The following is a 16,357-nucleotide window of genomic DNA, read 5'->3' as shown; positions in this document are numbered from 1 at the left end:
AAACTTTGATATGGAACTCTGGGTTCATAAAAAGGAGCAAGAAGCACCTGTGAGGAGGGATGGGTAGTAATTCTTGAAGGAAATCTCCAGAAGCAAAACGCTGCTGTCGGTGCTGGCAACAGCACTTATGAAAGGGAGAGGACGAAGCCAACTTGCAGTCCTGATAAAACATGCTCGAACTTGAGGCTTTTGTTCCCGAGAAACGCTTCTGCCTGGACTTCTACTGCTCTCTAACAGGATGTCATGGTTCAGTGATGCATTTTGCGTCTCTTACAAGTTTGTGAATCAATGACAGACTTGTTAGTTTCTGCAAAATTGAATCGATGCATCCTACGATAACTTAAACCTTCCCAAAGCCTTTCCAGCCACCTGTGTCTGTGACACCCTCTTTAAGCCCGCAGGTGAGCTTTTCAGCATGCCCTGAAGGCTGACCAAACCAAATTTGTCTAAAGATCGTAGCACAGCTGGTTCATGGCCATATTTAATGTGTCTGACGGACCGTACAGTAACCTCTGTGTGCATGGGCGAAATTCTGATCCTGCTTGTTTAATGCCAACGCTCGTGTTCATGCCCAAGGGGCGAGGATTTTGCCCAGCGCTCTGCTAGGAGAACAGCTAGGCTAAGCAAAAATGCTGCTGAGCAGGGGAATAGGCTAAATCAGAAGTCATAAGGGCTTTCTTGCAATGTTCTTTAACATATTGACTGGAACATGGTCATGGTCTGTTTTAAGGACTTCCGAAAGCTGGCGGTTGCCAGGGCAGGCTGTGGGCTGGGGATGGCTCAGGTTTCCTGTTCCTTTTGCTCCTTTACTGCTTTAACTAGCTGCCACTCTTCTCCCTAACTCTTCTTCCTCCTTTCAAATCAATGCAAATGCAGTTTGAGATCCTGATAGTCACATCCGTGAACAAATGCTTGTTTCTTTGGCAGAAGAGAAAATAAACCACCTACTGCATTTTTTTCTCAGGATCATCTGGACTGTATGGGGCTCTAGCAAATGTGACAACTTCATGTCAGGCCTCTATGAATGTGTTTTCCAAGTGATTTGCCCAAAAGGGCTCTCGTCTGAACATTGCAAGAAAGCTGTTCCTTTGCAATGACAAACACAGAGATGTGGTACATGACAATGGGCTGCCACAGTCGTTTTATTAAATTTGGTTAAACTAAAATCCTTAGGTCTTTGGCCTTGAAATCTGCATTTGTTGATACAGTCTTCTCTGAAAGATGTCTAAATTAAAATATTTTGTTTTTAAATACTTCAGAAAATGGTTTTTAGCTGGTTTTGAGCAGCAACTTTCAGGGACTTTGCCAAGCGCTGCTCAGAAAGGCTCTTAGTAGCTGTAGGAATAAGGGTGTCCTGTTTTCTTTTCCTGGCTGGTAGATGCTGAACATCATCCCTCTGTTGTCTGCAGTTCTGGATGTGTTTTTACAACCTACAGGCCGTTGGCCGTTGACACCCTGAGACATCAAGTGCTACCATAGCTCCATTTTCAGATTCCTGTCCCAGTGGTAATGCTTACAGCCCCTGTGCTAGTCACTCTTAGGCAAAAGCCCTCCTTTTTTCCCTTTCTGCTCTAACACCCTGGCACTGATCCCATCATCCTTGAGTTTCACGGAGGCATCCGCATAAACAGTTTTGCAAGATCAAGGTCCATGCCCCGCGTAATCAGAGATGGAAACTGCTTACTCTTCTAACTGTGCGAGTTTGGATAAGGGTTGAGTAATGACCATTAACTTAAAATGTCCTACTGTTAGTCATCCTGTCAGAGCCTCGGTGCTCAGAGTTGTATTTAATAATCTAGCCTCTGTTCCGCTCCCGCTTTAATCTTTGCTCGAGAATGGAAGCCTCTTCTGATAACTTTGAAATTACAAAAGTATTACACCCATTTTTCATCATTCTCTCCCTTTTGGGAAAGAGGGAAGTAGCTGGCACATTTGGACTCTGCCCTTGAAGATAAAGATGAGCTCGTTAATAAGTTGGAGCCTTAAAGGCACTTCCTGAAAGGCAGTCGTCTTCTGAGCCTTCTGGGGTTGCCCAACAGTGAAGCGAGAGGAGGAAGATAAGAGGGTGATTGTAGTGGGTTGTTTGGAGTATACAGAGGCCGTGCAGTTGTACAGCTGCACATTTCATCAAATAATCATTTCCTTGATATATGAGCATTATTAAATACAAACATAATGACTCCAATAAAACAATTGAGTCTCTTTCCTACAATCTCTCCCTGTTGTCTCTCTGCAATGTTGAATGACAAGCAAGCATCGAAAGAAAATAATTTATGCCTTTATAGTGGACTCATTGTAGTGTCGTGGTCCACAGGCTTTCGTTTAATTATCTTACATGAAAAAGGTTTTTGGTCTTCTACAGGCTTAGGCAGGAGCAGGGAGAAGCAGGGAAGGTGAGAGCGAAAGCACGTTTTGCCTTGCAGAGTTGCCTTTTACTTATGAGAAATAAGGCTGATGTTATCACCCACTTTCTAATCAAATTTGACAGGAGCATTTTGTTAAGCCACTTTCTCTGAGTGGGAATTCTGATGAATATGGCTCTCATCTCGGGTTTCGAAGTATTACTTTACACCGTTCCCAAGCATTGTTTGCCTTAATGGATGAATAATTGTAGTATGTCAGAGAAGCAGGTAATTCACAGCCTCATTTTATAAACTGAGAGCCCAAGGCACAGTCGTTTAACTTGCATAGTTGCAGAGCAGTGAATGGGGCCCAGGTCACCCACCCAACATACTCTTGGCTTGATGAAAAGTTTGCTAATGTGGCCTCAGTATTTCTCTTCAGGAAATGATAGAGACTGGAGAATGCCATGACTTTTTGCCAGGAACCTGCTTGTAAGTGAAGTGGAGCTGGGCAGTGCTTTCGGCATACTCCTGACGCATTTCTGTTTCAGGTGCTCTTTTTGCCTCTGAGTGTTGATAGCGCTGAAGCAGGAGTTATCTCCGCTTGGTCTTCTGACCGCCTGGCTCATGGCTCTGCCCTTGAGTAAGTGGGCAATTGGTCACTTATTGAGCTGGTCTTTTTTAAAAGATAAACCGTAAATTAATATAGAGGCTGAAGGAGGTTTTGTATGACTGTGGCACAGCCCAGTGCAGTAAACTTCTTACCAGATTTTGAATACTGGTCTGCACAGCCTGTGCCAGGACTTGCACACACGTTGATGGTGCTTGTAAGGTCCATTTCTGTTCGTGAGTGTGCACGTTGGCCACCCGCTCCTTCTGTGAGTAAACCAGTACTATGATATCAAACAATAATTTATATAAAGCATATAAGTCATGTTCACTGAGGCTGTCTGGCTGAGATTGGGTAAACGAAGCAAATCTAAACTACTGCCCCTTGTTATGTTTGGACGTTTTCAAGCCACTGCAGTGGTACAAAATGGTTCCCTTCTGCCAGTTGGTGAAGCCAGCTGATCCCAGCCCTTTGGAAACAGGAGCATCAGGGCAGTTCTGCTGGTGGGAACCAGCCTCTGCGGAAACCTGCTGGCAGTTGAGATAAACGCTTTGCACCGCACATGTTCCTGGAAGGACTGCTGAATGCATCGGTGATGGCCGTGGTGCTCCAACTCAATAAATCATAGAATCATAGAATCGTAGAACGGCCTAGGTTCGAAGGGACCTTTCAGATCATCGAGTCCAACCATCAACCGAACACTTGACAAAAACCACCACTAAACCATATCTCTAGGCACTATGTCTACCCGTCTTTTAAACACCTCCAGGGGTGGTGCCTCAACCACTTCCCTGAGCTGCCTGTTCCAATGCTTAATAACCATTTCAGCATAAAAATTTTTCCTAATACCCAATCTAAACCTCCCCTGGCGCAACTTTCCTCTTGTCTTATCAAGGGGTGGTGAGAGGTCTGTATTTATTTTTTTTTTTTTGCCTTCTCAGGAAGCATTTTGATTCTTCACAGGTAATATAGCTGGGAACAGGGAGGTGAAGCTCTGTTTAACTCTGGTGCTATCGGAGCACTTAATACATTAAGGAGGAACAGTGGGATTCAGGCGTGGGAGGAGATGGGCTTGTCTTGTCCTTCTCTCAGTCTCGTGGCAGATTTTTAACAAGGGATTGCTGAGGCACCCCCAAAATGCAAATTGTTTAGGCATATCCGAGGGGGTGATCCTTTCCAAAATGCTGCTGCTGCTGCTGTTTCAGCATCTAGAAACTCTACAGGAGATGTATCTGAACCTCCATGGGCTATCTCACCTGGGTAGGTATGTAGGGACGCTTGGACACAGTTCCTGCCTCTGCTAATTGAGTGAGTGCCGAAATTAAAAAGCCTCTTGTCTCCTGCAAAGGTTCTCTCTCCTACACTTAATTAGACACTGGTAACATTAGCTTTTAAACAGCAATTGGAAAAGCATAGTGACTTTATTGTCGCTGCATGCATTGAACGGAGACCGGTTCCCCATTGCCGGGGCAGAAGCTGCTGGCACACACCAGCTCTTCAGTGGTCGCCCACCACCTGCCCCCCTCAGCGCTGGATGCCCCGTGGGTCCATCAGCTGCCGGGCGCATGGTGCGACGGCAGCCGTCTGCAAATGGGAAAGTTTGAGGAATAAAAACAAAGCTCGGTCTTCTCTGCGTCCAACAGCATGGTAAGCCTTGTGGCAAGAGGCTGTGGGGAACTCCTTAACCGGTCCCATCGCAGGAGGAGCAGAGATGGCGGCTGGAGGGCCTGTGTAGGGGACGTGCCTTTGCTGCGAGCACTATGTTGATATTTTGTGGTACTGCGGAAATCTCATTTCCAGGGTACTCAGTCTCAGTTTATTCTGAATTCAGTTTGTTGTAAACTCAGTTTATTTGTCAATAAACTCAGTTTATTGATTGTAGCGAGTTATGATTTTGCAGAGGAGCAGGAATCCTTTCTTGTTGTAGCCATGTGGAGTGATCATCTTCACCAGCGCTTCGTTTTTAGGGAAATTGAGTTTATAATGTAAGTGCTTTTTGGGAGGGATTTGTGCTCTTCAGGGAGGGCTGAGCAGCACCTTTCTCGGCGAATGGTTGGCAAGGGCTGCTGCTCCAGGAGTTCCCGAGTGGTCTTCTGAACCCGTCTTCTGCAACACCTTCTTTCCAGAAGGAGCATTAAAAACTTCTCAAAACTGTTTTTTTTCCCTTTTCCTTCGCTTTGTTAGAGTAGTCTTTATTCACAGAATAAAATTAATCCCTCATACGTCCATGCACTTGTAAAAACTTACGGATAACATGAAGTTGCAAAAGATGGGAAGAATCAGTAACCCCTCTCATCCCCAACCAGTTGGGTTTGGTTTTTTTTTCTGTGGAATAACCTTTTTATTCCAGGCTTTATTTATTCTGTTTTGTTTTGTTTATTTAAACAAGCACAACTACCAATGTATAGACCTAACTTCGTATGGCTGTTTTGCTGACCTTGCCCATCCATCTGTGCTGTGTGTTGGGAGGATATATTTATACGTTGGTTATTAGGTTTTCAGTTAAAATTGTGTTACCTTGCAATTTAATATTAATAGTAACTGACCCTTGTTTCCTTGTCTCCAAAACACATGATGCCTTATTTCCTATTTAGTGTTCTGAAACACTTTTTTTTTTTTTTTCATATAATGGGCTTAAGAAAGCAGTGTCACTTAACCATTGACAGTCCCTAATATTCCAGTGTTTTGGTGAGTTTTCAACCTGAAAAACCTGCCTTTTGCTTAAACTCGATTGGGAATTGGGCTGGTGATGGCTGTGGAAGTGTTTGGTGCATTTCTGCGTCTCTGCCGTTGGAGTTGTGCTGCATGAAGCTGTGACAACTTACTGTTATTTGGCAGTGGCTTCGGAGAAAAACGCCCATGTTTTGGGACAGAGATCCGCTTTTTGTTGTGGACATTGTCCTCTTCCTCCACTTGCTTTCTCTCCGTTATTCCTTTCCCCATCATCTGTATTGGTCTTCAAGTTACCAGAGTCTATCGCAGCTTGTGCAAGTGCAGCATCGCCGGAAGCGATGGGTCCGGATCCAGGCTGGAATCCATATGCTTTTCCCAGCCCCCCGTACGCAGCGAGGCTACAGCTCTTCAGTGTTAGCAAATAATATTATTTCAAAAGCTCCTTATAAAAACATGAGTAATTGGGCAAGTGACAAAGGACTTTCTGTTTATCTTTTTGAACAATGGAAAATACCAAATAGCCACAATTTGTTCCAGTTATTCAGTGTCTTTGTTCCAGAGCCATTTCGTGGGCACAGGATTTAATTCTGCAAGAACGCAGGAAGATGGTGACTTGTTTTCGTGCTTAAAAAATAAATGAAATTATTAAAATTTTCATGTTTCTCTACTAGGAAAATATTTTTACTTGTGCAATACCATTTTTACAACCTAAGGAAGATACTTTACTGTGTATTACGAGTCTAAGGTTATTTTAGTAATCAAACGAGACATTTAAATAGAAGCTGGTATCTTCGCTATTCCAGAGAATCCCACAGCCTGGAAAAGCTCTGTACCGAGGTTAATGGTTGTACCCTGAGACTAGTAGATTTGGTTTGCAAATAGGGACTAAGCGATTATCGAAACTAACGCTAACCAAAGCGAAATTACGTTGAAATTTTATAGGCTGATCAAAGTAGGCAATGCTGCTTAAAGCGGGAAGTGGAGGAATGTGTGCTTTTTCCAAGGAAAACTTCGGAGGGGCAACACTTGGAATACATTCTTCCTGCCGTCCTGCGGGTGTCAGAGGAGTGAGGGTGTAGAGCAAACAGCGCCACCTTCTGGCGATGTCAGGAAGACATCTGGGCGGCCGGAGGTGGCGGGGGCGTGCGGGGCAGCGGCGGGTGGTACGTCGCAGTGGTGTCTGAGGCGATACGAAGGGTTAGTAACATGTTCTGGAGGAGCGAAATCCTTTCGAGGCATTGGGTCTACAGAGTCTAGAGATGGGCCGAGTGGATCAAATCCCCTAAGGTTTAATTCCAAAATACGGACATAAACTGTCCGTAGATGCCCGCACTCGCTTGCCAGCTTTGCTTCTTGTCTTTTGACATCACAGACCCTTTTCTTTAACTCTTCTGCCATGGAGTTGGGCCTCAGGGCACCTAAAGCTGCTGGGAAGAACTGTGTTTTAATCATGTTTAATTGTTCAGTTCTGGTCTCTGGATGAACAAGAATGAATCTCTTCCTAAGGTGGTAGATAACCCTGAAGTCTTCCCAATTAATAGTCTGTTTGATTCTACAGTTATTATGAATCTGTTTTACAGTTGCTCTGGAAGACTTGGCACCTGCCTTCTGGCTGGCATGCCTACGCCACGGGCAGGAAGCTCATCAGGGGTCTCACCTCCCTCGCGTTTTGTTTTTCAGGTGGTACCCGAGAGATTGGGTCTGCGCTCACCAGGATGTGTATGAGGCACAGAAGTATAGAGTCCAAACTCCGTCAGTTCTCAAGGTGAGTGGCTCCGTGCCTGGCCTGGAGCTCGAGGTTCGTCTTTGCGTTTGCTACTGGGGCACACCTAAAGCTGTTCATCAGCAGTGGCTTTCCAGCTGAGCTCTGGGAACAGCAGTTGTTTTCTCCCCGGCAGCACACTAAGTGTTGTGAACATGGATTTCACTCCATGTTCTGGGGACTGGGCTCGTCGCCTCAAATCACTCTAAATGCTGCAAATTCCCACTGCCGGTCCCTGCTGCTCAGTGCTGAGCAGGCGGCTGCTGGTGTGACCGACCAGTCTTTGTTTCAGGACTTAAAGCTTAGTCATTAAGTTCTAAAGCAGCAGCAAGTGTTGTGCTGCTTCCTCAGCTTACTGGAGAGCCCAAATAGCTTGCGGCCAAGAGAGAAACTTTCGGCAAACCAGTATGGAAAAGGCAAATTCTCTCGTCCATTTTTTGCAGTGAAAGTTAGACTGGAGGGGTAATGGGAGAGGATTAACTCATGTGTAAGCTGGGCTATACATAAACAACCTACTGCTGAAGTAAGTAGTAGTTTGCACGTGTGCCTTTTTTTAACTAGACTTAAGGGTTATACTTGACCAAAATGATGCTTCCCCATTTGCCTGACGACCTGGGATGTTTCTTCCCTTTTAAAAGAAAGATATTTGTGAAATTGGCTGTGAGGAGACAACTTTAGTCTCTAGTTACCCCAGAGTCAGCTGTTTAAATGGTTTGATGCCAATCTCGTTAACGAGTGGAGCATTACTAGTGCTGTATCGTGGACTCCGCTGGTGAGAGGTGAGGCGCATCGGTGGGCAGGAGGTTGTTCACTTGCACAACTGCTCTGTCTTCTTGTACATATACATGTGTTATTTAAGTTTATAATCTTCATGGCTGCATGAACCTTTCTGGTCTCTGGAACAGCCATTTAAACTGCTCTTTGTGTGACAGATGAGTAGGATCTAACAGTTTACATTGGCCCTGTTTTGGGTCACTTCTCTGCTTTACATTCTGTTCCTCACTGTCCTGAACTTCTGCGCAGTAATTCTGGTTATCTTGTGATGTGGATTTTTTTTTTTTTTTTGATCCAGTCCTTTCTTTTGCTTTCTCCAGCGTAAACATTTTTATGTTCTGATATTTACATTGTGACACTGGTAGCTGTCGCAGCAAAAAGTAAAAATACTCCAATATTGACCTTGGCTCTCTATATAAGAATAGGGGCATCTGCAGGATTTGATTGCTCTTTGTGTTTTTTCAACAAAATTAGTGCTTTAATTGACTGTCTGATAAACCCACTTCAAGAACAGATGGAAGAGTGGAAGAAAGTGGCCAATCAACTGGATAAAGACCATGCAAAAGGTAGTTACAGAGGAAGAACTCTTTAATAGGAGTAAGATTGTAATATCAGCTTTTCTTCCTCTTTTCATGTTTGTACTGGGGAACTGAATGACGTGCTTAAATATGTATAACAACTTGTCGTGGTTTGTGCCTCAAACCAGGACGCAGCTTTTCTCTTCTAAAATGCTCCCCTCCCAAAGTGCTTAACAAATTTTTAACCCTTGCGTGTACATTTTGAAGGTTTAGTTTGCAGGACCCCAAGGGATGGGTTGTTTTTCTAGGCTGGTAAGCGGTGACCGGTTTTAACGCTGTTAGCCCACTCTCACTGTATGATCTCCAATAGCGCTGAGGATTGGGCATGCCACATGTACCCCTGCAAAGCCCTGGTGGGTAGTTAAAAGCTCGCTAAGAGCGTGTGATGTCTCAGCCATAGCGCTCTCCAGAGAATGCACAGCCCTGTAAAACATTGAGCATCGTTATTTTATGTCTGGTGCGATACAGAAATGTGCACCTGGGGAACGGGAAAGCTGTGCCGTTGGACACACAGAGCTGCATTGCTGATGGCTGCCCTAGAGGCTTTCCTGGGGGAATGAGCAGGAGGCAGCAAAGTCTTGCACAGCAAGAGCATGTTGGTAGATGCCTTTGGCTTGTGCTGGGGATGGTGGCCCTCTAGCATGGGTGCTGAAAGCAGGTTACAGTTCGACACTGACCCTCAAAAATTGAAGACTTTTGTTATGCCAGAAAGAAGCAACGTCACCAGTTTATTTTGGGGAGAGTGAGAACTGATGGGAAGGAGTGTGCTTGGCCTCCAAAAGAGGATTTGCTTCTTGGCCCGCTCTTACTGTGGTCAAACAGAAGCAGCTAAATCAGCAGCTCTTGAAAAACTTTCCGCCTTGTGCTCCAGAGAGTGTTAAGCAGGGAGCGAGCGGGAGGGAGGAATCACCTGGGTTCCTGCAGGTAGGGGTGACCCTGGCTAAAGTGGCAGTGAAGTTTAGGGTTTCATGGGTAGACTTGGGTGCTGGGGGTGCAGTTGGCCCCAGTACAGTTCCTGTGCCCGCCGCCAGCCTGCTTCTGTTTTTCCGTCTGTAGAAGAGTAGTAACATTGACCTCCTTTGTTAAAGTGTATGTGTATATGTATATACATGCATACATGCCTTTTATCCTTTTTTTTTTTTTTTTAAAGTATCAGTTTTCATATCTGGTACCTTTAGTGTGCCTGGATTAGAGGTGGAATATTTTGTTCTGGGATTTTACTTCTCCCGGGATTTGCAGCTCATCTGAAAATGAGGACAACCGCGGTGTGCTCCATTTCGTCAGAAAGAGCTGGCAATGTGACCCTTCCTTGGGCAAAGTTTTAGCGTCCTCTCCCCCTGCCTGACTCTCATGCTGGAGAGGGATCACAGGATATTCTCTGCCTTGCCATTTCTGGATACTTGTTTTTGAGCACAGATGTTTCGAGAAACCTGTCATCTCTGTTTTCCATTCCTGAGAGTGGATGAGTCTCTGAAATGAAAAGCACGCTAATTTTGTACCGTGTTCTCAGTTGTTATTTCTGTAAAGGCTTTGTTTATTTGGGAAAGATTTTGGTATGTGAATGTGCTCACACCCTAAAATGTTATATTAAGCCAAACATATAGGCACTACAAAATGCGAGTTTTAAGACGCTTTAATTAATAGTAGCTGTCCTCTTAAAATTTGTAGTCTAATGTCTTTAAACATAGCCTGTTCTGTGAAAAACATCCATTTTAACATCGAGCGTGTTGATAATAGAGACTGTGTGTTTTTTTAGAATACAAAAAAGCCCGACAAGAGATAAAAAAGAAATCGTCTGATACACTGAAGCTACAGAAGAAAGCAAAGAAAGGTAACTTGCTCCATACTCGTACTGTTAGAAACCTTTTGTGCTGTGCTCATTGACAAAGATTGAATAGCGATAGGACTTTCTATTGTAAAAATTCGCTCCCCTGTAATGTATTCCTGGTACGTACCAGGGTACAATTACTATGTGTCATTTAAATCATATTCTGAAGCTGCTGTCTAATGTTCTTATACAAAAGCCTTAAAACTGTTTGTACAAAGTCAATCACATTTTAAAATAGAGCGCTTGCTGCTAACTTATTCCTGTTAGGAACGTTGACACGGTAACATGACTTGTGCAGATACCTGTAAAATTTTCTAGAATCTTTTGGAATAATGTAAAAAAAGCCATTATGTAAATGTTCTTTAACTATTAACATTTCTCACTGTTCTCCCTTTCTACCACCTTTCTTCTACTTTTTTTTTTGTTTTTTTTTTAACAGCCTTTAATCTCCTAAACCTTACATTATTCTTCAGGATGTGAGAAGGTGGCATGGGTTGTTGTCAGGGGGAGGGCACTTGGCAACCATAAAAAACTAAAGATGAGTAAGAAAAGAAAGGGAGTTCTCCACAAAGGCAATCTGTCTCTTTTAGCAGCTGAGTCTCATGCTCCTGTTGCGCTCCCACCACCACCTTGTCACAGGAGTTTCATCATGATGGTAATGGAAACGTGCATCGCTGACTGCTGCAGCATTGCCATCACTAAGGGTTTTGCTTGGCCACGTGCAAACCCCACCAAGCTTTGGAAAAAAGATACAGAGCTTGTACAGAAGCAGACTTTCTGGTTCCCTTTCCCGGCACTGGGCTCTTCCCAGCCGGGTGGGAAGCGTGCGTTGAGCAGCTCCCAGCCTGCAGGTTGCAACTTGTGCTTCCCCTCCTGCCTGAAAACTGTGAGCCCAGGGACAAGCGAAATAAACGCTGGGGCGGGGAGTTTCTTTAACTTTTTAAATGATGTAAGTGTTATCCAGAACAGATGAGCTGTCTCTAACTGTCCTTCCTAATAGGTGAGTCAATAATTATGCTGGTGGAAAGCCACATGACTGGAAAACTGCTCCTGAGTTTTAGCTGACTTTAGATGAGGGATGAGGGAGGGCGAGATGGAAGCCAGCAAGAGGGAGCTTAGCTCAGTAGTTCCTGTGTGTCTGTCTGTCATGGAAAAGTTTAGTGTTTTCAATCAGAATGGTCATCTTTAGAGGGACGTGATTTTTTGTGGTAAGATTTTATTTTGGGGTGATGCATAAACATGTTTCTCATGTTGTGTGACGAATTGTCAGACTTCAGAACAACAGCTTCAGAGAGTCTGTGATATTCCCTCTGTTTCTTTTTCTTTCTTTCCCCCTTTTTTGGTCTCATTGCATCTTGTCTCTGTGTGGTACAAACTCAATGCGTGGCAGGTGAGAGCTGAGAAAAGCATGTCCGTGATCTGGGAAGAAGGAGCCATTTTTTGAACCTGTTTCACTGACTGGCTCCATCTCCCTTTTATCCTGCTTCTGAATATTGAATAAATCAATCTGCACTCTTGGAGGAGGAGGCAGCATTTTCTGTAAGGTGGGAAGAGGAGAGAGAAGCACTTAAAGCCTTCTGGAAAAAAAATCCCACTGTTTTTGTACTGCAGATACCACCGTAGGTGTCTGTCAGCCATGGTTAAAGCAAGTGGACTTTCTCTCTGGATTTTCTGGGTTCATACCTCCCTCCCTTAATGTGGGCCATGGCTAGTAAAGAGGGTCAGCACACTGGTGTCTTCATTAAACATCTTTGAGCAGGAAGTGGAACAGGCCTCATTTTGCTATTATTTTTATAGCAGCCGTGCGATGATTGAAGTCTTTTTTTTTTTTTCTTGTTATTCTTTTTAGATGTCATTCCCTTGATTAATTTTGCTGTTATGACATGCTTTTGGAGTTGTCGATGAACCTGCTGTATTTCTGTGCTGTGTCCCTCCGAACTGCTGTCACACGTGTGGTGTTTGGGTCCAGAGCACAAACCCACTGGGACTGAGGTGGGGTTCAGGCTGGTCGCAGAGGCAGGTGTACGGGGAAGGCAGAAGCAGTGAAGGCTCCCGGGTAGTCAGTACAGGGGAAAGGAGGAGCTGCAATGTTTTTGAGGAGCTGAGAGTTGTTCTCATGGCCCCTGGGGAGCAGAGATGCAGTGAGGTGTTGAGGCTCATATGGCTGTGAGAAGGAGTGCCCAAAGCTGCTGGCCCTGTGGGTTCCCAGCACGAGTGGGCAGGCGGTGGGAGCAGGTTCACCCTGTCTTCTTGCAAGTTATCTACAGTGCTTAAATAGAGAAGAATAAAAAGTAGCAGATGCTTTTTCCCCTCTTTGCCTTTTTGATCCCTACCTTGAAGGAATAAAGCATCGGTCTGAGTGCAATGTCAAATGTTATGAGAACTTCTTTGTACGTACCCACCTTGATAGATCTGTTTCGTGTTCTATGTGGTGAAGTGTGCTGCTCTTGCTGTCACTGAGGGATAAAAAAAAATCAAGAAGGGGTTTATTTATAAAATGATAAAGCTGCAGAAGTGATTCTGCTTTGGGTCACAAATGAGGTTTGAACTGTGGGCAGGGGAGCTCTTGGGTGAAACTGTCCTGGCAGGCATGTGGCTGAGTGCATGAACGTCTTACCGTGTCTTCGACTCTCCTGTTTCCCTGTGGCTCAGACTGACTTCTTCTGTTCTGTTCTTCCTCAAGCAGGACCTGTCCCTTTGTTTTTTCTGTGAAGTTACTGACTCACCTATGGGAACTCTAAAACAACCAATTCGTTCCCTTCCTAGCACTTGTAAGAATATTTTTGAATTAACCTTATGATCACCTGCGGGCAAGTGAGATGTGTGCTGAACTCTGGATTTGCTTAAACACCGCGCATGCTACTAAAGACGTCCTTCAAGCTTTCTCTGCTGTGACTGGATGGGAAAGTGGTTTTCTTCTGCTTTGGGCAGCTTCAGATCTAGGAACTCAAATACAACCCTCTGCTTCTCTCATTCGCGTCACGGCAGTGGTGTCCTCTCTCCCTGCCCCGTGGGGCTGCAGGGGCTCCCTCTCGTAGCCGCGGCTGCAGCACGCGTAGCAGCGCCTTGCTCCTTGCCTGCATCTGGAGGACGTTTGGGAGAGAGGCCCGTGGGCTGCGTGGCTTGTCCTGGCAGGAGGCTGCAGGTTGGGCACCCCACCTGGGCGCTGAGCTGCTGAATACGTTGGGGTTTGCCTGTTCTCCGGCTTCTGCACGGTCTCTGTTTGTTCTGGTTCCATGCGGCCAAGTTGAAAGTTCAGGCCGGGCATTTAAGATCATTTATTAGAAAGTATGTTTGCAGAGTAGGTGTGTTAATTGCAATAAAGGTGTTTCCAAAGCTTGAAATAACAGGGAAAATGCCAAGGTTTCCAAAGAAAACCAGGAGGTGTTAGGGGTCCTTTTTGGAAGTTTACTAGAGTATATCTGGTAAAATGACATGCCTGCGTGTAAAAGACCTTACATTTTAAAAGACCTTACGGGGATCATTTTCATTCCTTTTGTTGTCTTTGACTGTAAAAAAAATAAATTAAAAAAATCCCTATGAAGTCCAAATATACGTAGTCTAAATAGGATCCTGGTGCACCTCCCAGATCCGCGCAGTCCCTGGGGGTGTCATCCTTTTCCTTACCCCCTCGCTCCCAAGGGGAGCAGGCCCACGGCACGTGTTGCCCTCCCCACTGTTGAAACTTCGCTCTTGTCTGAACAGATTAAGCAACGCAGTGCGTGGAACTGCACACATCTTCTGAATTGCTCTTTGTTTTCAGGCAAACACTGGACATCAGAAGTTAGCCCAGCTAACCTGAGTCAGCAGAGTAATTATGCGTATATTTAAAATAAATTCCGTATTTAGGTTTCTGCTGAGTCAAGGCCTGATAAGTGGATCCATAGCTGCTAGAAGCTGTTGATGCTATATTGAATTCAGAGGAGAGACAGCAGCTGTGGCTCTGCATGTAACCATTTTGGGAAGTTAACAAAATGCATGATTCTTAATTTAAAAAAAAAGTGTCAAGACTAACTTAAAATATAGCTGAATGTATATGTAAAATCTGGAGTGCATGGTGGCTTTATTTTCTATATTTCAGCTTGGCTATTAATGATTAACTAGACAGGTTTCCCTTCTGCCTGTAACTTGACTGGTAGGTTTAATTTTCAGGTTCTTCATGTGGAACTGTGTGTGAGCTTTGAGGAAAATGTTTAAATCCAAGTGGATTTGTGAAAAGGAGTTTCATGTAACACTCTCAATAATATAACACGTGTTAATGTGAAAACTGAGTTTTATCTCTAAGCCGTTCATAGAAGTTTCTGCAGAACGCCCTCAACATTCAGTACAACATTTCATCTTGTGTCCCATCGATGTTGAGTATTCAAACTCACAACCTCTACTTTTGAGGATGCAGCAGTTTTGGAAAGTATTCTTACTTTTAATGAAGTTGAGAGAGTAGAGCATTACTATTTATTTACTGTAATACTGTCAAAAGTGCTTTTTCTTCCCCTCCCCCCGGCTAGCGAAGATGACCTGTTTTGGTTTTAGAGCCTTTGCAGCTGTTTTTGTGTTACACTCTGGTCTTTGAAACTCTAATATTGTTACATTCCTTTCAAGGATGATTGTGCAAACCCCGTGACTCTTAACTGAAAGACATGAAGTCCTTCAACGTAATTATAACCGAGGAACATCTCAGTTCTTAAAGCAAATGCTGACCTTCTCATTCAAGTGCTTTGCACTCTCTCCGTACTTGGCCCTCGCCCTGCCTGGAGCGGCAGGCTGGGGAGGGAGGACCCCCGGCCACCCCCTGCCTCTGCTAGGAGACGGCCTCGTTCCTCTAAATTGGTCAAGTGTGGCACGGTGACTGAAGCGAGAGCCAGAGCTCGCTCTGGAGTCAGTGCGATACGGCTCAGGAGGAGGGAGGCTAATGAGAAAATTCTCCTTATCTGTTGCAGGGAAGAAATCCTGTGTGGATGAGGCCATGGTGTGCGGGTTTTTTTTTTTTCTTTTTTTTCCCCCCGCAAGCTTATACTGTAAGCTCCACTTTATAAAAATTCAATGAAGACACGTTGCAAAACAAGTGACCAGAGATACTTCTTTGATTTACTTTCATTCCTTGAGTTTTGAATGCCTCTTGATAGTTCCCCGCTTTTTGACAGCAAGCCAGGTTTATTGCAAAACTTCGTATATAAACTTTATATATAACCTTATATATAAAGTTTTTTAATTAAAATATACATATCATGGTTAATCTTTTTGATGTTCTTCCACATTGCATCAGCAATTAGTTTTTCATTTAATTAACAATCTGTTGCAGTAATTGCAGTAGAGAACATCAAAAAGCGCTGTGGTTACTAACGCAGCACCCGCCTGGAGTTCTGCAAGTTCCCGAGCTCCCTCTTCCCTGCGAGGGGATGAGCTTTGTGCCACTTCAACCAGCTTGACCAGAGTTTGACAGATGTCTGTGTTGTGCACTTAACTGTGAAGCGCGGGTTAACACGTTCTCACCTAAGAATCTGCAAGCTAAACAAGAGTTCCTAAACTGGTTTAAGTCTCTTAAAATAAAACTGTATGGTAAATAACCGGGAGTTTCGTTTGCAACAGCCTATCAGGAAGCGAAGCTAACGCGTTTGTCTTTATCAGCAACGGAAGAAGCCAAAATAGTCTAGTCCAAACTGCTCGCTCTCTTGTCTTGGCACTGATGATAATGTCTAAACTCTAGGAATGCTGGAATACCAGTTTGACTTTTTTTATTTTCCTTTCTGTGTCAATTTTGTGTCCTGCCATTTCTCACCATGCGCACCTGCC

At 44.4% G+C, this 16,357-nt stretch overlaps 1 protein-coding gene across 12 annotated transcripts in view; it reads left to right on the top strand.

Annotated features, from left to right (window-relative positions):
- The window catches only part of MTSS1 (MTSS I-BAR domain containing 1), a 130,617-nt gene that overhangs the window by 88,484 nt on the left and 25,776 nt on the right, over window positions 1-16,357 (top strand). For all 12 annotated transcript variants that reach the window (XM_063327521.1, XM_063327517.1, XM_063327514.1 and 9 more), the window contains 3 exons: window positions 7,306-7,390; window positions 8,636-8,727; window positions 10,496-10,570. In XM_063327521.1, coding sequence (XP_063183591.1) covers window positions 7,306-7,390; window positions 8,636-8,727; window positions 10,496-10,570 — 252 coding nt within the window. The remainder of the gene's footprint in view (window positions 1-7,305; window positions 7,391-8,635; window positions 8,728-10,495; window positions 10,571-16,357) is intronic.

This window comes from Chroicocephalus ridibundus, chromosome 2 (assembly GCF_963924245.1).
Source record: "Chroicocephalus ridibundus chromosome 2, bChrRid1.1, whole genome shotgun sequence".
NCBI lineage: Eukaryota > Metazoa > Chordata > Aves > Charadriiformes > Laridae > Chroicocephalus > Chroicocephalus ridibundus.
The sequence above is the reverse complement of the archived record's forward strand: the minus strand, read 5'-3'. Positions and strand labels throughout refer to the sequence as shown.